The sequence below is a fragment of the Zonotrichia albicollis genome, chromosome 8, assembly GCF_047830755.1.
Source record: "Zonotrichia albicollis isolate bZonAlb1 chromosome 8, bZonAlb1.hap1, whole genome shotgun sequence".
In the NCBI taxonomy this organism is placed as follows: Eukaryota; Metazoa; Chordata; class Aves; order Passeriformes; family Passerellidae; genus Zonotrichia; species Zonotrichia albicollis.
This window is the reverse complement of record NC_133826.1, coordinates 14,526,400-14,553,206: the sequence shown is the minus strand read 5'-3', so window position 1 is coordinate 14,553,206 and position 26,807 is coordinate 14,526,400. Positions and strand designations below refer to the sequence as shown.

The 26,807-nt window shown below is 42.6% G+C and overlaps 1 protein-coding gene across 1 annotated transcript; it reads left to right on the top strand.

Moving 5' to 3' along the window:
• Positions 1 to 929: 929 nt before the first annotated feature.
• LOC102067241 (vitellogenin-2) lies at positions 930 to 23,343 on the top strand. Its single transcript, XM_074546045.1, has 35 exons — positions 930 to 1,014; positions 1,129 to 1,149; positions 1,255 to 1,406; positions 2,700 to 2,951; positions 3,481 to 3,642; positions 3,734 to 3,882; positions 4,470 to 4,620; positions 4,724 to 4,881; positions 4,970 to 5,135; positions 5,972 to 6,097; positions 6,444 to 6,662; positions 7,592 to 7,809; positions 7,943 to 8,040; positions 8,320 to 8,444; positions 8,555 to 8,656; positions 9,286 to 9,405; positions 9,489 to 9,678; positions 10,393 to 10,486; positions 10,598 to 10,783; positions 11,317 to 11,461; positions 11,578 to 11,800; positions 11,879 to 12,054; positions 12,425 to 13,231; positions 13,679 to 13,732; positions 14,576 to 14,662; positions 15,690 to 15,902; positions 15,991 to 16,133; positions 16,528 to 16,666; positions 17,152 to 17,287; positions 17,766 to 17,952; positions 18,269 to 18,357; positions 19,400 to 19,497; positions 20,253 to 20,412; positions 21,949 to 22,110; positions 23,003 to 23,343. Exons 1-35 carry the CDS (start codon positions 945 to 947, stop codon positions 23,116 to 23,118), a joined length of 5,694 nt encoding a protein of 1,897 aa, XP_074402146.1. The 5' UTR covers positions 930 to 944; the 3' UTR covers positions 23,119 to 23,343.
• The last annotated feature ends 3,464 nt before the right edge of the window (positions 23,344 to 26,807 follow it).

The following is a 26,807-nucleotide window of genomic DNA, read 5'->3' as shown; positions in this document are numbered from 1 at the left end:
AGGCCAAGAGTGTTTTGTGCATCTCCACTTGCCTCCGTGGCCCTGAGGTTTCCAGAAGAGAGCTCCTGTGTGAATGTGTGCCTGGCCTCTCACTGTAAATCCATGGTGAAGCTGACTGCAAGCCTGCAACTGCTCAGGTGCTTCAGCTGCATTTTGGGATTGACTCCTTAGGAACTGCAAAAGTTCTAGCTGACCTGCACTCCCATTCCCCCTGCTTTGCTTGGAGGAGTCTGTGGCTTTTAATTGTTCAGATTTGGCTGTCATTTACCTTGAAAGATAAAATATTTACTGATGGCTTATGAAATCTTTGTTCATTTTAAAATATTCCTGGTCATTGTGACCAGAGCTGAAAGGACACACTGTTCCTCTGATTTATTTGAATAAAAATATTTATATGCCATATATATAGGTTTTCATTAGATTGTTTATGGGCTTTGGTGCACATAGGAGTATAATAGCAAGGAGATATCTGTCCTGATCTGCTGTCTGCAGGGGCAGCTGGAACCAGTGCTGAGGGAAGGGGAGGAACAGTGTCAGTGTGTGATACTGACTCTGCTAATTGGGCTGCTATCAGCTAGATAACAGTTTGGGTCAGGTGCCAGGTCAGCATAACCTGGGCAAAATCAACCTAGTCTATGGTAGGACTAAATATCAGCAGCCAGCTGTGACACAACCTAGGAAATGAAGTAATTGTGTTTATTGTAAAATTATTGTAAGTGATCTAGTAAAAACTTATTAGGATAAGTTGAAACTTTTAAACAATTCAGCCAAGGGCTTATGAGATAATCAGTGAGATGCCAAGGTATGACTTGATTTCTGTTATTGAATCTGAAGAGAAAGTATGATTGCAAAAAGGGAAGTGTTTACATTAACTGATAAAAAACTTGAGAATTCAGCAGAACACAGCCACGTGTTCCTGAGCTTCCTTCCATAAAAGTCTCACCATGTCTGCCACAGCCCCATTCACCTTCACTATGAGGGGGATCATACTTGCACTAGCGCTCGCCCTTGTAGGTAAGGCTACATATCCCTGCTTCACCTTTCTTTTCCAAATTTTCCTTAAGTTCAGTGGCAGTGATTGGATCTAGATTGAACATTACTTACCTGGCTTTTTATCTCTTTTTGTAGGTAGTCAGAAGTTTGACATCGGTAAGTAAATTTCCTTCTATAACCTGTTTTCAGTGAATTTGCTGTTATTTCTATTTATTAGAACATGCTTACAAGTACTGTGAAAATGGCTATTATTCCCCTCAGAGCCTGGATTCAGTAGCAAAAAGACCTATGTGTACAGTTATGAAGGCTGGGTGTTGAATGGGCTTCAAGAAAAGAATTTGGCCAAAGCCGGCGTGCGCCTGAGCTGCAAACTGGAGATCAGCGGGCTGTCAGAGAACAGCTACCTCCTCAAGGTACTGCACCTCCTAATGTGCAATAGTGAGCTAAAATCACAGCTTTAATTGCATCTGCCTGATGTGGGGTGTAGGAAAGCTGCAGGAAACACAACTGGAGGCTTAGCACTGTAGGTGTCAGAGAATGAGCGGCAAGCTGCTGTTTCAGAGGGATGGGTCACTTACCTGTGCTCCTTGTGGAAGTTGTTGGTAGCAGCTGTTCCTCAAGACTTATTGTAAATACAGCTGCTGGGGGTTTGCTAGAAAATGGAAAACTAAAGACATTTAAACTTGCTCTAAGATTTGATTCTAGTCTTAGCACACATTTTCCACTCCTGTGGGAAGCCAGGACTTTGGTATGTAAAATCATTGTCATGAAGGCAACTAATAAAAATAGACCTAAAAAGTGATAAAAGCTAATGATAAAAAGTGATTCATTATAAAGGAAAGATTAAAAAGTGAAAGTCATGAAAAAGGAGTGTGTAATAATGTTTGGTGTTTGAATAATGCAGTAAAAGATCTGTACATGTGAAATCATGTCTCTGCTGATGTCAGCAGTGATAGGAACTGGCTCAATTCAAAATAAATATGCTTCAGAAATGTACTTTTACCGCTTTAATTCAGTTACAAATCAGAGGTTCTTTTTGGAATACTCAATTCAGTGACAGCTGTCACCAGTTGTATTGAACTGTAGATCTTTCAAAACTGGGGGCTAGGGATTGCATTTCACACAATAGACTGTCCTGAAATTCTTGTATGGTGTGCACCAGCCTGTGCTCTGAGGCACTTAAGCTGGCAGTAACTTTACCAAAGTTATTGAAATTGCTTCTTATTGACATTGTGTCTCAGTGTTTATAAATATATTGTTCATTGCTTAAGTATTTTGGTTGATTTAAATAAGTAACAAATATGAAGCAAATGTAGTAATTAGTTTAGTCCAAAAAAAGTTGTATAGGAATAAATTAAAATGAAACATTCTAAAGCCACAATTTTTTTTTACATTTAGAATGGTATAAGCTTTTTAAATGCTAAATATAAAGCAGAATATTTATTATAAGGCTGACAAAAAGGGAGACTATTTGATATGTTAACTGCTTCTGTAAGATAAAATAGTACTATTGAGCAGACGGGATTTGCACTGGTTTTACAATAGTGTAAGCACAAGGCAAAAGAATAAACTGCTCTATGATTTTCTAAGCCTACATTTGGAAGAAAAGAGTATCTCACTAGTGGTTATAATAATTTCTTCCAAAATGTTTGTGTATTTATTACCAAAGGGATTTTATTCACCCAAGTATCTTGATTTCCTCCCAGATCCGCTCCCCACAGCTTGAGGAATACAATGGCATCTGGCCCAGGGACCCATTCACTCGATCTTCCAAAATCACCCAGATGGTTTCCTCATGCCTTACCCGGCCCTTCAAGTTTGAATACAGCAGTGGACGGGTTGGAAACATTTATGGCCCAGAAAACTGCCCTGATACTTGCATTAACATTGTGAGAGGAATACTGAACGTGATCCAGATAACCATTAAGAAGTCACAGAATGTGTATGAATTGCAAGAGGTGTGTTTCTTTCCATTCTAAAACTGTTTTGCTGAAAGAATGTATTTGTTCTCTTTAGCTGATCTTCCTCTGAGCTTCTGTCTATTTGCATCTACTTTTGTGTGACTGCAGTAAGAAAAAGGTGATTTTTATTCACATAGAAGTAGATGTGTGCATGTTCAACAAATTACCTGGGCTGAATTCTTTTTAAGTCATATGTCTTTAAATCTTAACATGCAGTTCTTTGGAGGAAAAGAATCATTATCCATTAATTTATTTGTTAATTAATTAAATTATCCATTAATTTATATGGTCTCAGTAATACAGGTATTTGATCAATTTTATTTTCTAATTGTTGATCTTAATTGATTACTTTTTAAGTTTTGAACTCCATCTCCTGCCCGAGTATTGCTCACATGCGTATTATTTGGTTCAGTAGGAATGATTGTAATGCTAACAGATTCATTGAGAATCTTCATGAAGTAAAACTTCTCACACAGTGAAATCCTGATATAATTGGGAAGTCTCATTTTCTGCATTCTTCTGCCAGGCTGGGATTGGAGGTGTTTGCCATACAAGGTACGTCATTCAGGAAGACAAGAAGAACAACCGAGTCTCTGTGACCAAAACCGTAGACCAAAATAATTGCCAGGAAAAAGTGGTGAAGAGTCTTGGAATGGCTTACATCTACCCCTGCCCTGTTGACATGATGGTGCGTGAGATGTGGAAAGATCTTCCTAATTACGAACATGGCCACTGTGTTCCCATTTATTCACTCTTTGGGTCTCCCTGTTGTCCTACAGAAAGAAAGGATCATCAAGGGGACTGCAGCTTTCTCCTACAAGCTGAAGCAGTCGGACAGTGGTGCCCTGATCACAGAGGCTGTGTCTCAGCAGGTGTATCAGATCTCGCCCTTCAGTGAACCCACCGGGGTCGCTGTCACGGAAGCAAAGTAGGTGGGACGTGGGCTTGCTTCACAAAGTGAGAATAATTAGAGGTTCTATCAGTTCTCTTCACTCCCAGCTGAAGTGAAATGAGAATTGAGCTGCACAGCAGTTAAATAGAGATGTGTAATCACATTTGGAATTACCACAGTCCAAAAAGTTCAGCAAACCATTTTCTATTTGTACCCTGGTCAAACTGGCACTACAATTGCATCGAAGAAAAGGGGAAAAGCTGTTTTGTTCACTAGTACCATAAGAATGCTACTTTACTACTCTGTTCTGAAAAGGGGCTAATTTGTAGCATGAGGAGGAAGATAGTGTATGTAGAAATAAGATCATTCATTACACCAGTAGCTCTCATTCAGCAGACAGTGGTTTTGCTTCTCCTCAGAAGCAATTTCATTGTAGATAACTCCAATGCCATCTGGTTCTAGATAGAAAGCTTTATTCATTAGCAAAATATTTTCTTTTGATAACAATTTTTTTTTAAAGAGTAAGACAGTTACCATCACAGTATCACTGAACAAAGAAACAAAGTTGGCACATGGGTGAAGAGAGATAATGCCTTTCTCCTGTGACTCTTGTCTCTTGACAGACAGCAACTCACCTTGCTGGAGGTGAAGAGTGAATGGGGGAGCTCCCCAGAGATCTCCATGCAGAGCTATGGAAGCCTTCAATACCAGTTCCCAGCAGTACTGCCACAGATGTCAGTGCAGCTCATCAAGACCAAAAACCCTGAGCAACGGGTATTTTTTCCAAATTCCTTGCCTAATTAAAAAAAACCCAACCTGATCATAAATTCCAAAGACGTGTAATTATGCATGCCCTCTGTCTTGTGTTCTGTACCAGATAATTGAAATACTGCAACACATAGTCCTGAATAACCAGCAAGATTTCCATGATGATCTCCCATACCGCTTCCTGGAGCTCGTCCAGCTCTGCAAGCTGACAAGCGCTGACACCCTTGAGTCCATCTGGAGACAATGTTCAGACAAACCCCGCTACAGGTATTTCATTGTACCAACCTATAAGAAACTCTTCTGGTTTTGTGACAACTGGGAGCTAAAATGAAGGATTTTTACAATCTGTTTGCAGGCGGTGGCTGCTGAGCGCAGTCTCTGTGACGGGCACCCCAGAAGCTCTGAAATTCATTAAGAGCAGAATCCGCAGTGACGACCTCAGCTACCTTCAGGCTCTTCTCAGTGTTCCCTTTGCTCTCCACTTCACAAAAGCTGATGAACACACTGTTCCAATAGCAGCAGTGAGTAAAGCCATGTGAATGTTTCCTGTCTCACAACGAAAGGAATGATAATCAGCGACTGTGATTAAGTACATTAGAGGCTGGATTCTCCTCTTGTGTACGCTAATTTTGTGGAAACATTGACCCGTGAATTTTTTTGGCATAGCATTTATTAGAGGATAGTTCCATGTCTTCATTTATTTATATTGATGTAAAGCCCTTTTCTTATAAAAGCTTCTCTGGGAATAATTCCCATTTTAGTTTGCTGGGATCACATGGCATGCCTTCTACAGACAAAACTTTGCCCCTTTAATCTCTTACTTCAAACAAATGATGATCAGTGTGTTATGTCACTTGAGCAGCTCTTTCAATTACAACCTAGTCCGTGAAGTGGAAAATGCTGCAGGAAAAGTATTAGTGCAAGCATCAAATACGTTGACACAATAATGAACCATTAATTCTGAAAAGGATTTTTGCCATCTCTAGCCAATATTCACAAACAGAAAAAGCAGAAATTATGGGAAAGTGCATCATTAATATTATTGACTTGCACATTTTTCTGGAGGTATTCCATTTATACATTGATATTTTTCCATAATCTTAATGTTTTCAGTGTTCAGTTGACAAAAATCAAAATGTAACTAGGTGAGCTTATATGTGTATAAACTAGAGGGGAATTAAGCTCCTAAGTAAAGCTTCCAAATATAATGTCTACAACCTACTTTAATTTGTTTAGATAAGAAGAGTAATAATTCTGAAATTGATCCCTTCAAATAAGATCTGATGGTTTTCCTGCTCTGAGAGCTTTGTGAAGCACTGTATTAAATGACAAATTAATTTTTTTTTCTTCTTCACAGGATTTAGTGACAAGTTCTCGAGTCCAGAAAAACTCCTTGCTTCAACAACTTGCCAGCTTGGGATACAGTTCTGTGGTGAATAGATACTGTTCTCAGAGCTCAGCTTGTCCTAAAGAAGCTCTCCAGGTAGGCAGCTTTTTGCCAAGCTTTTTTTTTTTAATAACTTAGTAATGTTCATCATATTAGCTTAATTCTTTAATATACAGTATAAAAAGGATGTCTGGAAGTATAAATACACATTTTGTAGGTTTTCTTCAGAACAAAGGCATCAAATAATTTTGTAAATGTAATCATTTGCTTCATCATTGAAAACACAGTTTTCACATTGCAAGGGTAAAATCCTGGGAGAAACCAGCATTGAGTGATTTTTATCAAAGCCAGTTGCTTTATTGTGGTGGGCTTTTCAGTGGGTAAGGGGGACACTCTGGACAGTCTATAGATTAGAGAAGATTGAACTGTGCTTTGTTTGCAGCCCATCCATGACCTAGCGGACGAAGCACTCAGCAGGGGCCGTGAGGACAAAATGAAATTGGCTCTGAAGTGCATTGGCAACATGGGAGAACCAGCCAGCATCAAGCGCATCCTCAAGTTCCTCCCCATCTTTTCATCCAGTGCTTCTGATATCCCCATCCACATTCAGATTGATGCCATAATGGCCTTGAGAAAAATTGCTTGGAAGGACTGCAAAACAGTACGTAGGATCTGGTAGATTTTCTTTACTTAGTGAATTAGAATATGTACCATAAGTGTAATGGTTTTAATGGTATTGTGTGTGGATTCAGTTTTTTCAAAAAAAGATTATTTTTAAGAACAATACTACACAGTTTTACATTTAGCTGATGTTTCCTGCTAAGATGTAATGATAATTAGTCAGTAGGAATCTTCCAGCAATGTTGCTTTTATCATCTATTGTAACCAAGGAAGTCCTGTGCTAGTTATAGATAGTGGACACTTAGCCACCTAAAAGTCAGACATATAATTTAAATTGCCTTTATAATCAGGAGGAGAGATACTTTCTGTTAAACTCCCCAGCCAAATGTCAGCATTACTCCGCCTCTTTTAGACCCTTCCCTTGAGGCTGGGCGAGTCACCACTGACCCCACACTGAGGCTGCTGTCACAGAAAGTGTAGGCAAGACTCCTGCCTTTCAGATGATTTTAGGTATAGGACCTATATGAGAAACCATTCACTCAGACTGTCTTTGGTGAACCGCTGAACCCTTTTAAAACTGGTTTAAAATAGTGAAGCATGCTCACTGAGTCAGTGGAGTGGTTTCAAACAATGAATGAATCTGTCTTATTATCTACATTTTTTTCTTCCAAAGATGTTCACTGATGTTTGAATATCAGTAATGCACAAAGCATTTCTGATGCCTTTTGGACTGTCATGGGTTGATAGATGGACATTTATTTCCATTTCAGTGGTTTCATGGGGCTGTTCCACCACGGCCCCTTAGTTATATTAGTAAAGCTATGTGGAACCCTGTGGTAAAAAATATCAGGAAACCTTTCTGCAGGGATGATGATCCTCTCTCCCATATTTTCTGTGGGTTAGGTGTGGATCCAGGTTGCAAAATGGTTTCAGTTAGTGTTAATTCCAGACCCTGTTTTTTCTGTGCAGGTGCAGGGATATCTCATCCAGATCCTTGCTGATGAGTCGCTTTCCCCCGAAGTGCGGATGATGGCTTGTGCTGTTATCTTTGAGACAAGGCCTGCCCTTCCCTTGATAACAACCATTGCCAACGTGGCCATGAAGGAGAGCAATTTGCAAGTGGCCAGTTTTGTGTATTCCCACATGAAGGCTTTGTCCAAGAGCAGGTTGCCATACACGTACAACATGTGAGTAGAGACAGCAACAAAGCAGGTGCTCTTGAGCAAATGATGATCTTCTGCATGTGCAGACAACTGAGGTCAGTTTATTTACTGACAGGAGCTTGTTTCTGGATGCTATTACCTTTCTCATTTTGTTTAGATCTTCAGCTTGCAATATTGCCCTAAAGCTGCTGGCCCCCAAACTGGACAGGCTGAGCTATCGCTACAGCAAGGTCATACGTGTTGGTGGTTACTTTGGTAAGTGTTTCAGGGATGAGGAAACTTTCACTTCAGAAATCCATTCCAAAAATATTAAGTCCTTTGCAGAAATATGGCATTCTTTATTTCAGTGAGAAATTAAATGAAATGTGACATTCATATGTTTAGAGTAGCCATTTAATAATTTCTGCCTAAACAGTTAGAGTTTATGTAATGATATATCTTAAAGTTGGCGGTAGAAAAAGCAGCAGAAATATGATCTTGAATGGTAAACAGAATGGTTAGAAAAAAGATGTCTCTTGTTTTCTTCTGCCACAGATAACTATAAAATTGGTGCTGCTGGAGAAGTCCTTGTTATGAACAGCCCAGGAACAATGTTCCCATCAGCAATCATTTCCAAGCTGATGGCATATTCTGCAGGGTCAGTGGCTGATTTGGTGGAGGTAAATATTTACCTAAGTTAATAATAAATCAAATTAAAATTAAAACTCCTTACAAAGTTTCCTCTCTGTAAGCATGTTTCAGACTGCTCCTTCTCGTGCTGTTTTGGTAGGCTGGTGTCCGTGTGGAAGGCCTCACAGATGTCATCATGAAACGAAATATCCCATTTGCTGAATATTCCACATACAAAAAGATAAAGGAGATTGGAAAAGCTGTAGGTATTTTCAGCAATACATGTGGGTTATGTGAAGGGGCATTGGTGATGCTTCTCACTTTAGCTAAGCCTTGTGTCAGGAGGTTGAAGGCGTCAGCTCAAGTATTTCTGTGGAGAGATGTGCAGTGGGGACTGCCGGGGACATCTGCCATGGCTGCAATAGCTTCTGCCAGTTTTTGCTCTGGCTCTGCCTCCTCCCCACCTCAGAGATGGCTCCAGGAGAAGCACAGGAGGGAAGGGAGTAGCAGGCATTGCAGCACAGTGTGCCACATGCCTGGCAGGCTTCCTACTCCCTCCCTTCATCTACCTCACCTAGTTTACAAGAATATGCCTTTGTCTTCAAGAGGAAAGATTTTTCTCTTGCAGTGCTTTCAAACTGGGTTTAATGGTACTAATGGCTCAGACCCTGTGTATGAATGTTACTGTATTGGGATACCAAACATTTGTGGGCATCTCAGTGGTGGGAGAAAGTGTCAATTAGTGCCACAATGTTATTTACAATTGGAAATCTTACAAAGGAAAAGGGCAGCTTGGCCAGTGATGGGTTTAGATATGGGTGGTTTAGGATGAATTATCATTTATGAAGTGTTCCAATAAGAAACTTTGCTTGTGTCTTTATCTGTTCCCAGCTGCTGGGATGGAAGGAGCTGCCAACAGAAACCCCCTTGATATCAGCCTACTTTAAAGTCTTTGGCCAAGAGCTGGCCTACATCAACATCAACAAGGAGGCGCTGCAGCAGGCCGTGAAGGTACCGGGGCCCCTGCTCTCTGTGCAGCACCGGCCAGCGTTCCAGGCCCCCGTGCCCACATTCTGCTCCCTGTTTTCCCGCAGGCCGTGCTGGAGCCCGCGGCCCGGAGCACACTGCTGAGGAAGGCGGCAGCGCAGCTGCGCGCCGGCACCGCGGCCCAGTGGACGCAGCCGCTGTGGCTGGGAGAGCTGCGCTACATCGTGCCCACGGCCCCCGGGCTGCCCCTGGAGTACAGCTCCTACAGCACGGCCCTGGCCAGGGCTGCTGCCAGCGGTGAGCGCCGAGCGGGCACGGGGACCGCGCCTGGGAGGGGATGGACAAAGGAGGGGAGAAATAGAGCTGGCTTGGGGATTGGAGAGTCGGCAGTGAAGGTGTTTGAAGAGAAGGTGGGTGCACTGGTTTGTGCATTGAGTTTGAAGGGATTGAAGACAGAAGAGGTGAGATGAGAACCTAGGAAATCAGAGAGAGAGAGGCCACAACATTCAAAGGCAAAAAACCACAAGAGCTGCCTGGGGAGTTGATGCAGACATGGGTAGAAGGGGGTGGTTCCTGAGAGGTGCTCACCCAAGCTAAGGAAGATTCAATGTTGATTTTAAAAGAGAAGAAAATAGAAAACAATCAAAAGTACACTGTTAGTAACATTAAGAAGGAGGAAGAGGAGAGGGTCGTCTGACTCCCCATGTTTCTGAAATTTTAGTGTTACACCAATTATCAAACTTTCAATTTGGGTCAGCTCTTCATTTTCTTAATATATTTTTATTTCCATTTTCAGTATGTTGCATGAGAACCTTTGCCTACATAACAAGCTTCCTCTGCATTTTCAATTTTCTTCAGAATCATGAAAGGTTTCATGTACCCCAAAGTCTGTCTTGTTTTCCGTCTGTATTTGCTGTACTAACAAAAACACTACCTCCCACTGGAAACTGCTTATGTTTGACTCCTTTCTTTCATTTTTACAATGTTTAAATATTGTTCTTGCATTTGCAGTTGATGGAAAGATATCTCCCCCTTTAACTGGAGATTTTAGACCTTCACAGTTGCTCGAATCCACTGTGCAGATTCGTTCTGACATAAACCCCAGGTACGACAGGTTTCTGAGGATTTCCATAGGAAGGAGGTTTCTAAGGGAAGGCAGAACCTCATGGGTGAAAAGAGCACCTTCCTTACACCTGACTGCTGCACTCTGTTTCAGCTTATACATACAGAAATTTGCAACAATGGGTGTCAACACAGAATACTTCCAGCAAGCTGTGGAAATTCAAGGCAAGGTCCTGACAAGAGTGCCAATCAAGTTTGATGCTAAGATAGACATGAAGCTGAAAAATATTAAGATTGAAACAAATCCATGCCATGAGGAAACTGAGCTAGTGGTTGGAAGGTACGGTAGCATTACTGCAGAATATTTTGTGTTGCTGAAGCCCCACAAAGTTCACTATTGACTTACCTCCCACAGAGGTCTCTAGAGAGGCAGAGTGAGTCTTCAGTGTGTAGCAGAACCTTTAGGAAAAAGAACAAAGAAGACAAATACAGTAGCTAAAAATCAGAACATGCCTGAATTATTTAGCAGTGTAATTTTTATATTAAATTGTTTATTATTTTGTGTTCTTATTATTTTTTATTTTTTTATTGTCTTTTAAGGATTTTGATTTATGTGTTTGAAGGAATATTTTTGATGTTTTGGAAATTTAGTTGAAATTTATTTAGACTTTGAGAACTTCCTGCAATATAAGAAAATTATATTTGTCATGTACTCTTTTTTTGTTTTCAATAATATTTATATTTCTAAATTCATATATAATCCCTATGTTCAAATATCTTATCTCTGTGCTGTCAAATGATACTAACAAGGATGTATTAATCCAAAGACAAGGGGTTGGAATAATTTACTGGTTTTTGCATATATCTCAACAGACATAAGGCTTTTGCTGTATCGAGAAATTTAGGAGAGCTAGGTGTTGAAAAGAGAACTGCAATTCTCCCAGCAGATGCTTCATCAAATATTGTGGAAGAACCTTTCAAACCATCAGATAAAGCTTCCAGTGAAGACTTCACAAAGGTAACCTACTTTTTTGGCTTACACAGTAATATTCACCCTCTGTGCACTGGATGTCTGTAGTTTCACTCTTGCCTATGTCAGTCCCCGTGGCACTCACACCCTCATCTCTAACGCAGCCAGCAGCTGACAGCTCCCCAAGGAAAAGTGCCCATGGCTCTCAAGAGGATCTTGGCCCCGTCACGGGAAGGAAAGCTCATAAACGAGACTTTTGTGTCAAGCTGCAGCACCTTGGCTGCCAGCTCTGCTTTGCCAGCAGGTCACGAGATGCTAGCTTCCTGAAAAACACCTATTTGCACAGGCTGATCGGAGAGCACGAGGCTAAAATAGTCTTGATCCCAGGTAAAATACTGCGCGTCTTGGGCTTGTCAGCGCTGTCTGAAGCAGTATAACTCCCTAACATGTACAATTGGTGTGTAGTTGAAACAGATGCTGATATTGACAAAATTCAGCTGGAGATTCAGGCAGGATCCAGAGCGGCTTCCAAAATAGTTAATGAAGTAAACGCGGAGTCGGAGGAAGAGGGTGAATCATCTCTGTATGGGGACATTCAAGCTAAACTGAAGAAGATTCTGGGCATTGACAATGTGTTCAAGGCAAGTGACTGAGTATGGCAGTGGGGAATGTTTTCCCCTAAAAGAGGGCAGAAATTAGAAGCACAGTGTGGGGAGCTGGCATGGCAAAGAAAGGCTGGGGCTGTTTTGGAAGGTGCCAGTGGCCCAGACTGGGGTATTGCTCCTATGGGGTGCATCCAGCAGGCTGGGCTGGGCTGGGCTGGGCTGGATTTCAGCTGGATGGAGTGGATCTGAGGGAATTCTGCAGCTTCTGCTATGAGTGAGGGAGGAAGGTGGGGGTGGTTTTTTCCTTGAAAAGCTGGTGTGAGAACCCAGCTTTGTCCAACACCCACAGAAGTTTTACTTTGCAAAAGCAGGACCTGATGTATTCTCTCTTGGATTGTGTTTGCAGATTGCAAATAAAACACGACACCCGAAGAAGCAACCTGCAAAGAAGGAAAACACTGTGCTTACAGAGCTTGGGACAGACCCTGACACAAAACATCCCTCCAGCTCATCTTCTGCCTCCTCAGCTGCCTCCTCTTCCTCATCGTCTGCTGTTTCTCCTCGTCGTAAGGAGGCTGGCGATGAAGATGAGAATAATCAAGAAGAGCAAGCAAAAAACAAAGATGCAAGCAGCAAGAGCAGCAGCAGCAGTGGCAGAAGCAACAGCAAGAGTAGCAGCAGTGAGAGCAGCAGCAAGAGCAGCAGCCATGGCAAAAGCAGCAAGAGCAGCAGCAGTGACAGAAGTAGCAAGAGCAGTAGCAGTGGCAAAAGCAGCAAGAGCAGCAGCAGCAGTAGTGACAGAAGTAGCAAGAGTGGTAGCAGTAGCAGCAGAAGCAGCAAGAGCAGCAGTAGTAGTAGCAGCAGCAGTAGCAAAAGCAGTAGCAAGAGCAGTAGCAGCAGCAGCAGCAGTGACAGAAGTAGCAGAAGCAGCAGCAGCAGTAGAAGCAGCAGCAGTAGTAGCAGCAGCAAAAGCAGCAGCAGCAGCAGTAGTAGCAGAAGCAGCAGCAGCAGCAGTAGTAGCAGCAGCAAAAGCAGCAGTAGCAGAAGCAGCAGCAGCAGGAAGTCATCAAGTCATCACAGCCATGGACATCACTCAAGGCATGTGAATGGCAGCAGCAGCAGTGAGTCACTGAGCCACCACAGCCATGAACATCATTCAGGACATCTGGAAGGTGGCAGCAGCAGCAGCAGCAGTGCTTATTCCAAAATATGGGTAATTTTGTCAGTAAATCTCATGCTACTAATCACACTCTTGGCTTTGCATGACAAGTCAGGACATTAGATGACCAGTAGATTTTAGCAACATATAATTGGAAAATTTATTCTACAAACATACCTGCAATCATTGACACAGATGTCTGCTTCATCTCAAAGTTTTCACAAGTTTGTTGAAAATTTTGCTACTGTCAGAAAATGGTGTTTTTGACAATTTGCTGTCCATAAACATTGCATATTTCTGTCTTAATTTTGCAGTAGAAACATTAATGCTTTATATAAATTACTTCATCTTGCATTATCTTCTTGTGACTAAGCATACAGAACTATGTATGAATGATAATCAGTAAATTTCTTATTTAATTTCCAATTCTTAGATTTTCATGTAATTGCAGCATTTCTTTTCCTCTGAGACTTCTAATCTTGTTTTTTGTCATTTTCAAAGGAAGCCCATGAGATTTATCAGTACCGCTTTAAATCAGCACACAAACAAGAAGAGGTGAGTTTTTCTTTCCTCACTAAAAGAAGTATGGAATCTGTCAAGAGTCTAATGGAGATTTTAATGGCAACTTGTTATCTTTGTTGAGGAAAATTGCAGTACTGATAACATTAGAACTGTGGTGGTTCTTCTGAGATGGGTAAAGACAGAGAGCTGTGTTACCTTTTGTGCTGAGCACATGAAGCCATTTGTGGCTCTGCAAAGGAACTACAAAGCCTCTTCTAAAACAATAAAACAGACAGGAGCTGCACACTTTGAAGGAATCATAAGAAGCTTGATTCATTTAATTGGCTTTGATCACCTGGTTTCTTGGGTTGGAATCACTGCAGGTACATGAGAATAGTGAAATGGACAAATGTAGAAAGATACCTTATTTTATAGTATTTTGGTTGAGCAGATTCTTACTAGGGCCAGCCAGAGCAATGTACCTGGCACTAGTGCTCCTCAAAAAGTAACATTTGAGCAGTGTGTGTCCACTCAGATGCTCCTTTCCATTCAGTTGGTCCATTCAGTTCATCAGGCCTGTGCAGAATTTTTGGTCTTTCATACTGAAGTGAGAAGCTGATTAAATCTGACTTGCTTTGGTCCATTGTTTTTTCATACAGGGAATTCTCATCTAGGTATGGTCCTTATGGACTGTGAAGAGTCAGATATGCTTGGGGAAACAAAGTTTTTCAGAGTTAGATCTTACATAGTAAGCAGGACAAAGCCAAGTGCCATGAGAGAGAGTATTGTTCAGGACTGCCACATGCAATTTCCTCTTACATGCTTTAAAGTTACCCTCTTAAGCCTGTTGTCGTTTGGTTGTTTGATTCTTTTGGGTTTTTTGGGGTTTTTTTGCAGGTCCCAAAAGAAAAACTCCCAGATGACCAAATTGACAGCTCACATTCCTCTGCCAGATCCAGTCATGCTACATCTCGAGCTTCATGGGTTAGTTGCATCATTTTTAGGGGGTTTTGACAGCTTGGAATAATGTCAGAGTGTCTGTGCACTGACAGTAATTGTATATAGCAATAACTACAATAATCATGGGAAGGGAGAAATGGCAACCTCTTGAGTCTCAGGTATCAATCAAGATGTGCACCATAGCTCCCACATGCACTTTCCCTTCTTACTTGCATCACAACCCTTCCCTCATCGAAATCCCACCCAACAGATGCCTGCAGAGACTCAGTTTGTGACCTCTGCAGCCTGGAGGGAGATTGATTGAGGTGCTGCAGTGCCAGTGTGAGGACATTGATGGTAGCAAAAGTCATGTTCCAGAGGGGCATGGAGCACCTGGGCTCCTCACCACCAGGCAGAGGAGTGGAGTGCAGGCTTGAGAATGATGGAGAGAAGATATTGAAGGTCATGATGCACTTCAGGCAGTTCTCCAAGGGAAGGGGTTCTTGATGTTGGAGAGAATGTCCTGGGTTATATTCTATGCTGAGTTGCAGTGCAAACACAAAACCTGACTGCTCCACAGAGCTCACAGCCCAAGTGTGAGCAGAAAGCCAGCACAGGACCCAGACAGATAAACAAGAGGAGATGAGTGGGGATGTTTCTGCTGTGGGAATGAGTGATGCATACCACTGACAGCTGATGTTCAAACTGAACCACTTGCTTTTCTTCACAGGCTGGATACTAACAATGAAGCCCCAATCATATAGTCATTACTGTGTTTTAATTATATGACTATTTCCATGGTATCAGCTGTAGCTCAGGAAATGGCACAAATTTTGGCTCATAAAAACACAGTGCTAAAAGCCATCTGGCATGCAGAGGCACGTGCACATAAGAGACATATGCATGAGGTTTTATAGGCATGTATATATCTGTGATACATATGCTGGTATATATATTTGTGGTTCAGTTGTTTATTTTTTTCATTTATCCATCTAGATCTTGCATCTAAAATGTTCCATGGTAACTCTTCTATAATTATATGTTTTGCATACCTTCTCCCCCTTCCTCTTAGCCCAAGTTTTTGGGAGATGTTAAAGCCCCAGTGTTAGCAGTTTTCCTGCATGGCATCCGTGATGAGAAGAAGATAGGAGGCCTCCAGCTCGTGGTGTATGCTGATATTGACTCCATCAAGCCTCGGATGCAGATATTTGTGTCCAACCTCACAGATTCAAGCAAGTGGAAGCTCTGTGCTGATGCTTCAGTCCACAATGCTCACAAGGCAAAGGTAAGGCTCAAAACTGGCTCGTACAGCTCTGTGTGCATCACAGGAATGCTCAGGCACTAAAAAATGAACCATTGTCCCTCCATCACAGGCCTACCTGAAATGGGGACGGAATTGCCAGGACTACAAGGTTTCATCTGAGCTGGTAACTGGGCAGTTTGCTGCCCACCCTGCTGTACAAGTGAAACTGGAGTGGCCTAAAGTTCCTTCCAGTGTCAGATCTGTGGCAGAATGGTGAGAATTGAGTCTGCAGTGACACTTGTTAACAATGCTGGTCAACTGGGAAAAATCAGCATCTGCACACAAGGTTCTAGTGGCTTAAGTCCTGGCTGATACTTTATTCTCTGATCTGTCCAAGTACTGCCTTTGGACATAAAAGCTGAGAGGGATTACATCTCTTTTTAATATACAGTATCTCTTGATATTTGCCATAATTACTGAAAACTGAGGAACAGATCCTTCCTTTCACTGAGCACTTGAACAGCAGAGCAGAGTGGGTGTGAGGACATAACCAGGGATCCTTGGACTGTTATGCTTCGTACACACAGATGTGAGACAGTCTAGCTGGGATGTGTCCAGCCTTTTTTTTCTCCATCTCACTAAATCTTTCTGATTTGAACTTTTGAAGGTTTTACAAGCTTGTCCCTGGGGCTGCATTTATGCTGGGATTCTCTGAAAAAGAGGACAAGAATCCTTCTCGGCAAGCCAAGCTGATTGTGGCTCTAACTTCTCCAAGGACTTGTGATGTTGTTATCAAGCTTCCTGATGTAATTATGAAATATTTTTATCACTCTCCTATCTTATTCCTAGTAGAAAAGTGTAACTGTTTAATTACAATGGGTCAATAATGAGAAAGAAAAATTAAGTTAGCATCAGTTTTGGTGCAAATGATGAAAATTACTTTTATATATTTCCATCATTGTAATATTTCATAGAAACATGTCTATATAGTGATTCTTTTCATGGAGAGATATGTGGGTACTCATAATGACATGAGTTTCCATCTGTAGTGTCTCCATAAGTGTTCACCTCATCACTTTTGAAAGGGAATAATTCATTCTCTCCCAAACAATACCTGAATGACTTCTCTCACACCATGAGAGAAAACTGAGCAAAAGCAAAAACCTCATGGACAACGAGTCAGATGAGTTATGCTCATGTAAATTCTTTGCAATGAAAGTAGAATAGGAAAAAATCCTAGCTGTTTGCTGGCATGGGTACATTTTGAATGTGCTTTTGAATTCCTTTTCAGATTACCCTCTATGAAAAAGCCATGAGGCTTCCCCTGTCACTCCCTGTAGGGCCAAGGGCATCAACGTCAGAGCTGCAGCCTCCCAGCTGGAATGTCTTTGCTAAAGCCCCTTCTGCAGTGCTCGAGAATCTGAAAGGTCAGATCTAACTGGCTTCAGAACAACTTCAGTCTCACAATGTATTTGGGCACCTTGTAAATTTTTCTGGCATTGTTTATCTCAGTTGATTAGGAAATTTCTGTAATGATGTGAGGATGGTTCAACTGAGAGAAAATAGTGTGCATGTAGAACAGAAATCATCAGCATTTCAGGGATCAAGATACCAATTATCCAAATTGATAAAATTTTAAATTTCTGTCAATTATTTTTCTGTTAGAAAAGATAGAAGTAGTAGATAGTTCTTCTGATAGAAGAACACATTTTATATGCCTTTTTAAGAATTTATGGGTGCTTACTAGCTAAAAGTCACTGTGAACCATATGAAAATATCACATAATGAAACAAATACAAAGCTAAAATACTATGGCACTAAAAACAAACCACACAATTTAGTGGCTTTCTCTAATGGAAAACAAAAAATAACACTTTTTTTTTTTTTTTTTTTAATTTTAACCAGCTCAATGCTCAGTTTCCTACAACAAGGTCTCAACTTTCAATGAAGTTCGGTTTAACTACACCATGCCAGCAGACTGCTACCACATCTTGGCTCAGGACTGCAGCTCTGACCTGAAGTTCCTGGTGATGATGAGAAATGAAGATGAATCTGTGAACCTGAAAGGGATCAACATCAAGATTGGCAATCAGTAAGTAACTTCTGCCAGATGCTGGGAGCATGAGGGACCTGACTGCCCACATTTAGCATGAGAGGAGCTCCACTCTGAGCTTTCCTGCAAAGGCAAACAGCCCGTGGCGTTTCAGCACTCCCCTTATTTATTTTCCATGCATATTGAATGTGACGCTGGTGCTCTTATCCCGCATCTTGGGTGACAAGAGTACCCCTGCTGTAATTGAAGCATTTGAAATGAGCCTGTGCTCTGAGCAGTGATATTGAGTGAGCGGGAAGCACTGTGGGTGTGTGAGGGTGGCACAGGCAGGCTGTGAGCGCTCTTGTCCTTGCAGTGAGGTCGACATGCGCCCCGCCGACGGACGCGTGCAGCTGCTGGTGGATGGGGCTGAGAGCCCAGCCAACGTGTCCTTGACATCTGCGGGTGAGTGGTGCAGCACGGGCTGCTCAATTGGCACATGTGCTTTGGGAGAAAGGAGGAAAGAGACGGAATCTGTGAAGGAGGTTTGATCAGTTTGTATTCAATCCGTGTTTCTTTGGTTTTAAGGTAATATTTAAGAATATGTACTTTACTCATTTGCAGAGGGACACTTAGAAAGATTGATTACAGTGTGAAGCTCTTGAAGTAGCCTAAATAAGCAAGATATAATTAGCAGGAAGATCCCACCTCTTTGTACAATATTGCAGGTCCTGTTGTAGTTCCAAATTTGAGAAGGGTTTTGGCTATGCTATCAAATTTTGCTTGATTAAAAAAGTAGAGCTTTTCTAAAATCCACTACACGTGACTTGTATATTGATGTTTTTCCTGATTTGATTTGTAGGTATAAATTTGTCTTGCATTCTACCAGGGATAGGTATGGAGAGCTGGTGAAACAGCCTGCTTGATTCTCCCAAAACAGGAATAGTTTGTTTCTGTGAAAAGTACAGGAGGACCTTGTTTCATCCTGTGTAGTCAGGGGTTATATACAGTGTGGGTATTCTGACTGAAGAGCTGCAATATATGAATTGGGCTAAATCTTGCTGAAATGTAGCATGTACCAGTGCTGAGCTCTGTCCTATTTGTTATGTACTTGGGAAGTGATAATTGTGCCAGAAATGGCTCCAGTGGCAGTCATGGTGTTCCTCATATTTCCATATTCCAACGCAGTGCACTCAGACCCTTGCTGATCTGCACAACTACAGAGCTACTATAGACAGCTTAGTAATAATTTATAGACATAAATGTGATTATGTTAATAACCCAAAAAACTTAAGTCTGTGACCATTAACATTCTCTTCCATCCTTTTGCAAACACCCATTTTCTAAACATGCCCATTCCTATATTGTTTTCTTCTATATTTTTGTTTTTTGAATAGGGTAATTGAGGAATTTTGAAGAAAATAACATTTTAGAAACATGACAGTTGCTTTTTTTCTCTCCTGAAGAAGCGAAGTTTGGTCTGGTTTTGTTTTGTTTTTTCTTCTAGGTGCTTCTCTGTGGATCCACAGTGAAAATCAAGGGCTTGCACTTCTCGCCCCAGCCTATGGCATTGACAAACTGTACTTTGATGGATACACATTCAGGGTATCATTCTTCCTCTTCATAAGATTGAGTATTAGAAATTTCCATAGGATTCCCTTAAATCTGTGTGTACAGTGTGTGGCAAAGGGTGTACAGTGGCAAAGGCAAGTATGTGCAGGGCACAAAAAACCCCAAGGGAAGATGATGCTATAGATTGCACAGTCCTGCTCTTTATTTCTGGGTGTGAGAAATGAGAATCCTTGATCAACACAAGTATTCTGTTCTTGCAGTACAGATGTGTGTTGGGAAGTGGGTCTGTGAGTGTACACACGCTGAGTCAGCAGTGCCTTTGCAAGAAAAGTGAGTTTTCAGCTCCTGACACTGTTCTTGCAGCTGTATAATTCCTCAGAACAGCAAAAATGCAGCCATTCTTGTTAGATAAATGAGTGGTTTAAAGTCTGCACTGAAATTAACATGAAGCTGGAACGTAAGGGGTTGGTAAACTGTTTCATGTCTGTCTCTTGTACCATCAAAATAACCACCAGAAAAAAGCTTCAGCATATTAATAATAGTCTGGAGCATGAATAACTCAACATCCTAGACTGGCACAGTAGGTTATAAAGACTGTATCAGTTACAGATTCTGCAGCCCCACAGGAGTTTGGCATCTGACTGTCAGATCCTTTTAAATTCTTATCAAAGAGATTTTAAATGTTTGCGCATTAACTTGCACTGGAAGGGACCTGCATAGCAAAAATGTGCTCCACAGGTATTACATTTTTTTTAACTTGAAATCTTTCTTCTTCTTTTTCTTCCAAGATCCAAGTTGCTCTATGGATGGCAGGGAAAATGTGTGGACTGTGTGGAAAATACGATGCAGAATGCGAACAGGAATTTCGGATGCCCAATGGATACATAGCTAAAGATGCAGTGAGCTTTGGGCATTCTTGGATTTTGGAAGAAAGGCCTTGTAGAGGAGGTATGCAAGCTCTAACAAATTTAATATAATATTACTGCAGTTGTTCAGTAATCTGTTCAGAAAATTTAAAATCCATATATATTTTGGGAAAAAAAGCATATTAGGAGATTCATTATTAAGTTATATATTAAGTTTTAAAATTACTTGCAAGTTGAGAAAGAAATAAGAAATCACAGGTTAAACAAGCCAAAATATGCAACTTAGTTAAGTTCAAAAAATAATATGAATCAAAATCTTTGTTTCAGTTTTGAAGTATTTTAAATGAGGATCAGAAAGAGGATAAGCTTCACACACAATGCTTTTATTTAAGCATAACCCTAATTTCTGGACTTCTGTTTTCAGCAATTAGTCCATCAAAAATCAGATGGGGATTAGTAGTTATTACCAGGGCTGACCACCTGGTTTTTGAACCAGTGCAACCTGTCAGACAAAGCATTCATGTTTAGTATGTACAAAGTAGATGAGCAGTCCAGAGATTTAATTACATGGTTGAAATAAAAAAGCTGCATTTTAAGTCTTTCATAGATTAGGATCTTCTGGTGTGCAGCTCTCACTGAGGCTATGATGCAACCTCACACCACAGAGCTTGAGGAGAGCAGGCACGTTGCATCTGCAGAGACTTGTCCTGTGGGAAGGACATCCTCAGTCCCTTCAGCATGTCTAGCTCAGCATTAGCTGTTACCCTTCCATGTTTTTGTCACAAATTCTGGACAACAAACTTGCTTTAGATGGATATGGAGTCCACATGCACATCCACAATAATATTCCCGTGGCTGGTGGTGACCACATTCTGCTTCCATTTAACATATGGTGGAAGCTGCTGAAATTTGAAGACATAAAATTTATATCTAGGAATAAATTGTGGTCTGTTTAGCTTCTCACGTGTAACTGCTTGTCCTGGGAATCCAAAATGAGATCAATATTCCTTGTTGGCAGCAGTGACTGTTGCTCTCGCTCTGACCATTTCTGTGTCTGAATGACATTGGTAATAATGCAATTCTTTAGTGATTAATTTTATTTGGTCAGAAGTCTCCCCTTTAGTTCCACTGCTGAACATTCAACATTTTAAAATGTGGTTTGACAGCTATTCAGTAAAGAAAGTTATTGGTCGCAGTTTTGATGTATGTAGTAATGGAGTGAGGAATAGAATGAGGTTTGAGGCAGCTAGGGCTAGTACGCCTCCTAGTTTGTTCGGAATGGATCGATGGATTTTGGATGGATTTCAGTTTACATTGAAAAATGTTTATTAGAAAGTACTGTGTTCCTATATCCTGATCTAGAAGCAGACCAGTTGCACTTGAAATTAGCTTTCCAGGGCTCCATATCCAACAAGCTGATTTGAAAGCTTTACCAGCCAGTAAAGCTTCTTCGTTCATGACCAAAGCACAGTTTTCACAGAGGGGAGTTGCAGACGGGCAGTGTGGGCAGACGGGTCCTTTGGGGGGGTCCAGAGCTGTGTCCCGTTGTCACAAGGCTGTCCTTGGGGGGGTCCGGAGCTGTGTCCCGTTGTCACAAGGCTGTCCCCGCCCGTTGCAGCCTGCAAGCTGCGGCACGCATTTGTGAAGCTGGAGCGGGCGGTGCAGCTGGCCGGGGTCGAGTCGCGCTGCCTCTCCACGGAGCCCGTGCTGCGCTGCAACAAGGGCTGTGCCCCCACCCGCACCACCCCGGTCACCGTGGGCTTCCACTGCGTCCCTGCAGGTAAGGCAACACCCATCCCGCTGCCCAGGAGCTGGGCAGGAGCAGCAATACATTGTCACTTAGTTGTTCCACTTGAAAAACATGAATGGAGCATGGCCATAGGCAGGCATGGACTTACTGCCCTGTTGGCTGAAGCCCTTTGCCTGTTTTGTTAATAGGCAAACATTCCTTCAGTGAGGGGGATGGCTCTCTGTCGTACATTTAATTGTTTTTATTGTGCTGGGATGTAAAATCTAAACTGAATTCTCCTTCGTGGTGCTTAGGGCTAGCAAAGTAAGGGCAGCAAACAGCACAGTCAGCACTGGGATTCAGCTGAAAAGCTGTGTACTGCAGCCTGTGCAGGATGAGCCATGGAGGAACAAGTGCAGCACCCCAAAACAGGGATCCTTGCCTTGCATTTTTTATATATCACTGCCTTTGGGATCCTACTTCACTGAGCTGATTTAGGTACTAGAAGGGCAGGTGTGGACAGGATTGTACTAGAAGGGCAGGTGTGCCCACAGACCCAGTGATAGAGGAGGATTTATTTCCTATACAGGTATTGTAGATTATAAAACATTAGATAATATATATATAGATTATATAGAGCATAGAGTTGTATCTGTTTTCCAAGTTTTTTTTCTTCAAGATTGTAATACCTTTTCCTAAGTGTATCATTAATAAAATTCTTCATGGAAGTAGTAGCTTTCAAGGTAGAATTGACTTATTAATGAAGTGGATTTCCTGGAACATCTCTGTGTGACTTGTAACTTCATATTCAAATATGAATATGTAAATAAGTAAGGAACAGCCAAGCCTGCTGTAATTAATGACTAGTGCATGGTAAATGCTGTAGCTTGCAGAGCTACTTGTGAAGTAAACTGTTTAATTTTCATTTCTTGTTCCCCATCAGATTCAGCCACCAGCCTGACAGACAAGCAGATAAAGTTTGACCAGAAGTCAGAGGATATGAAGGACACTGTTGATGCACACATAGCATGTACTTGTGAGAATGAAAACTGCATATAAAAACTGCATATGAAGCTGTACCTGTGCAGCATAGGAGAAAACAGAAATACTTTCATGTTTTTATTGTGTCGTGTAAAAAACCTTGTCTTAAGGAATAATAGATACTAAATTAAGTACTTAAGGATCTTGTATGGGGAATCTTCCCAAGTAATTTAAAGTATTAAACTTTATTATTGTAGAAAATATTATGATTGCCCATAAATATCTGATTTCATAATAAATCCATGCATGGAAAAAATTGTGAAGGCTTCCTTTTTTCACTGGTGGTGGAAAGGGGTTCTCCTTATCCCTCTTTTTGTAGACTTCTTGAATTCTGTGCACTGGGGGTCTGTTCAGGGCCACACTGGGAATTGGGTTGGGTAGCTGTGGTACTCCTCCTGCTTGTTCCCCCAGTGCTTCCCTCCCTGGGGCTGGGATTCTGTGCACCTGCAGCACCTTGGTGTGATGCTGCACCTCTGCAGCAGCCACACAGCTGTGGGGCTTGGCCGGAGCTCTGGGATGGGCCAGGGCTGCTGCAGGGAGCAGCGGGCTCAGGGAAAAAGCCTGAATCTTGTGTCCCTGGGCAAGGCTGCTCTGAGGGAGCCGGGAACACATTAAGTTTCTGGTGTGCCACGTGCAGAAGCTACAGTGAATGGGTGTCCTGGAGCAGGACAGGGTGGGGCACACCAAGCATCATCAAGCACAGCACCTGCCAGAGGCTCTGAAGCTGAGCCAGACCTCTGCACTCTGGGGGAGATGCCCCAGTCTCTGTGCCCAGCAGGAGTCGCGGCTTCAGCCACCCCCAGGTGGGCTCTGCCTCCTGCCCTGCCCCAGGTCTGTGTGGGCATGGCCAGGGATGCCTCATCTGCCCTGAGCAGGGCAGCCAAAGGATCCCAGCAGACCTGGAGGGTGTTTTCTGCTTGCCTTAAGGCTCTGTTTCCAGGCTGAATATGCACACTGGGTGAATGGGATTTTGAGAACATTCTGTAAAAATTGTGTTGTTTTGCTCTCCCCAGCAGCTTTTGCACCTGCAATGGATGCACATACCTGAGTTTTCTGTTTGGATATCAGTTTTATAGTTCAGAAAGGTAAAGTCCTTAGACCAGAAGAAATCTGTTTGAAAGGTCTAAATATACCATTCTATGCAGTTTAGATGCTGCCATGGTAACCTGCTCTGCAGAAAGGTGGGGAGCAGGCAGCAGCAGCAAAGCCATGAGCTGGTGGTTTGCTGCTAGCCTGGAACTCACACAGGGCAGTGATGGAAAGCACACACTTTCCAGGTAACCTCAGGCTGCATCCAGCAGAATCCAGGGCTTTATGTGGCCCCTGTGGGCAATGCTGGCACAAACTTCCAGCTCCAGCTGGGACAGCCCATGGGGCTCTTCTCTTCCCAACATGCCAAGGCTGGAGTGGAGTTTTGGGGGAATTGTTCTTCAGCAGCCTCAGCATGCAGGTGTGCTGAACCCCAGCAGCACTGCCCTGGCAGGAGAACCTGGGTGAGCATCAGCCAGGGCAGGCAGAGCCTCTGTGGGACTGCAGGCCAGGTGGGTGTAGGCGTCCATCTCATGAGGGCCCATGGAGAGCCCTCAGCAGCCTCTGCTCCTCTCTCCACTGCCACAGCTCGAGGGAAATGGGCTCAGCCAAACTGTTTGTCACCCTCACAATTTTCTTAGTTTGGGGATTTTTTTTTTCTCTCTTCTTTTTAATTCAGGTCATATCCTTCTGAGAAATACTAGTGTAAAAGGGCTGTGAATATATGGGGGCAAAGACTGGGATTTGAAATTGTTATTGAGGTACTGAAGAAGTGACCCAGAAAAGGAGAGGTTTCAGTTTCATTGAGAAGTCACTAGAGACAAAGCCCTTGCTAGCAGGTTTAGGTGACCCTTGAGGCAGAAGAGCAGATGTCCCTGTGGCAGCAGCATGGCTGGGATGACCAGGGATGCAGCATCTGCTGCCCAGAGGGAGGGATGGGGTGGGATGGGGACAAGATTCTGCACTGCTGTTGATTTTGGGGAGACCCTGCCCTTGGAGCTGGGTGCAGCCTGTACAGCTGCCAGCGAGAGCCCTTATTTTGAGGAATGCTGTTTGACCTTTATTTTGAGAAGTCACTGTTACAGTGTGATGTTGCAGTGATATAGTGTTATAATTTTGAGAATACAAGCGTTGTTGCATTTAATATTGCCATCACAGCAGCTTTCTACTTGTACTGCCACTGACCTCAAGTCCTTGATGCCTGCAGGATTTTTTTTTTGTAAAACCCAAACCTGTGCAGCTGCTATAGCTATGCCATAATAGCTTTTGAGCCTTGAGTACCAGTGGCCAGCAGCTGTATACTCAAATCCTTAAGTACATTTACCAAATCTCCAAAGACATGACAAAACTCTCCAGTGAATACCTTGGCTTTCCATCATGTGCTACCAGTTTTACAAGGGAAGGGGTTAAAAAAATCAGGACCTGAATACAGAGTCAGTAAAAACATGGTGAGGGATTTGTCATGCTTCAAATTTCTTTGGTATTTTTTCCCTAAAGAGGCGGTCTTTGATCTAGAAGGAAAATCCTCTGTTTGTCAGACATTATAAATTATATCCCAAAGGCTAATTATAAAAGCCCATCAGCTAAAGAACATTACAAAAACTAAGCTGTCTTGGATAGGAGCCGCTGGTCTGTGGATGAGAACATGAATCCAGTCCCTTCCCACAGAGAGGTGGGCTGCAGCAGCTTTGTTCCCACCCAGAGAGGAGAAGGCTGGTGGGGAAGCAGTGGCCACACGGTGCCAAGGTGAACACCCAGCCCTGGGCTGCCTCAGCCCTCCCTGTGCTGATTCCTGATGGAGCACTCCATGACCTGACTGCAGGGAACAGAGCCAAACCTGGAGCCCAGAGCAGCCTGAGAGAGCTGTGGGTTTGGCTACAGAGGGACAGGGAAAATGCCTGCTGATGAGAGAAGGGGGCTCCACCATGGGCTGAAGATGTTCCCTTGCCGTGGGATGTGAAGAGTTTGGGTGGCCTGCATGTTGTCCACCTTTGTTAAGCCAAGAGGTTTGATCTGTAACACCTGTAGGCCTCACGCTGTCCCCTTTGCCAGGCAGCCCCCACCAACACCTCTGTGGCTAAAGACACCAGTGGAAGGGCTGGCACATCAGCCCTGGAAGAAAAGGCAGGAGAGGAAAGCGTGGACGTCAGGAGCATTTAGCCATGGCCCTCGTGACAGTGACAGCAGGTTTGTGTCACTGGGTGAAGTCCCTGCCCCAGAGAGCAGCTCTGTGCTGACAGCCTGTCCCACCCACAGCAGGGCAGGGGTGGGCACGGTGTCACAGGAGAGCTGCCCAGGGTTTGCACAATCCTGCTGGGGCACTATCACTTAGATAAGCTGTGTGTCTTATGGTCAGGTCAGGACAACCCAGACAGAGTCAGCACAGACTGCAATAGCACCAAGGGCTCTCAGGGAGTAGGGATAATTAGTAGTTTTGTTTACATAATAATAAATTTTGGCTTTAACTATGTTTCAATACTTTTAGGTAGTTGTTTCTAAAGGTACTTTCAAGACATTCAGTTGGTGAAGTGAGAACAACAGAACTTGTGATGGTTTTGGTTCAGCAAAAATATCCATTGCCCTGACCCCAACCCCCTCTCCCTCAAAGGGTTTGTTGGGTCGTTGATAAGAAGTTGATAATTCAACAAAATTCACTGTGCCTGTTAATAATTCTTCTA

Excerpts from the sequence above, each read along its gene's own strand:
- LOC102067241 (XM_074546045.1), top strand. The coding sequence starts at position 945 with ATGTCTGCCACAGCCCCATTCACCTTCACTATGAGGGGGATCATACTT. Across the intron at positions 11,462-11,577 it reads CCAGTGAAGACTTCACAAAG|CCAGCAGCTGACAGCTCCCC; the intron begins GTAACCTACTTT and ends TCTCTAACGCAG. Across the intron at positions 22,111-23,002 it reads CTTCCACTGCGTCCCTGCAG|ATTCAGCCACCAGCCTGACA; the intron begins GTAAGGCAACAC and ends GTTCCCCATCAG.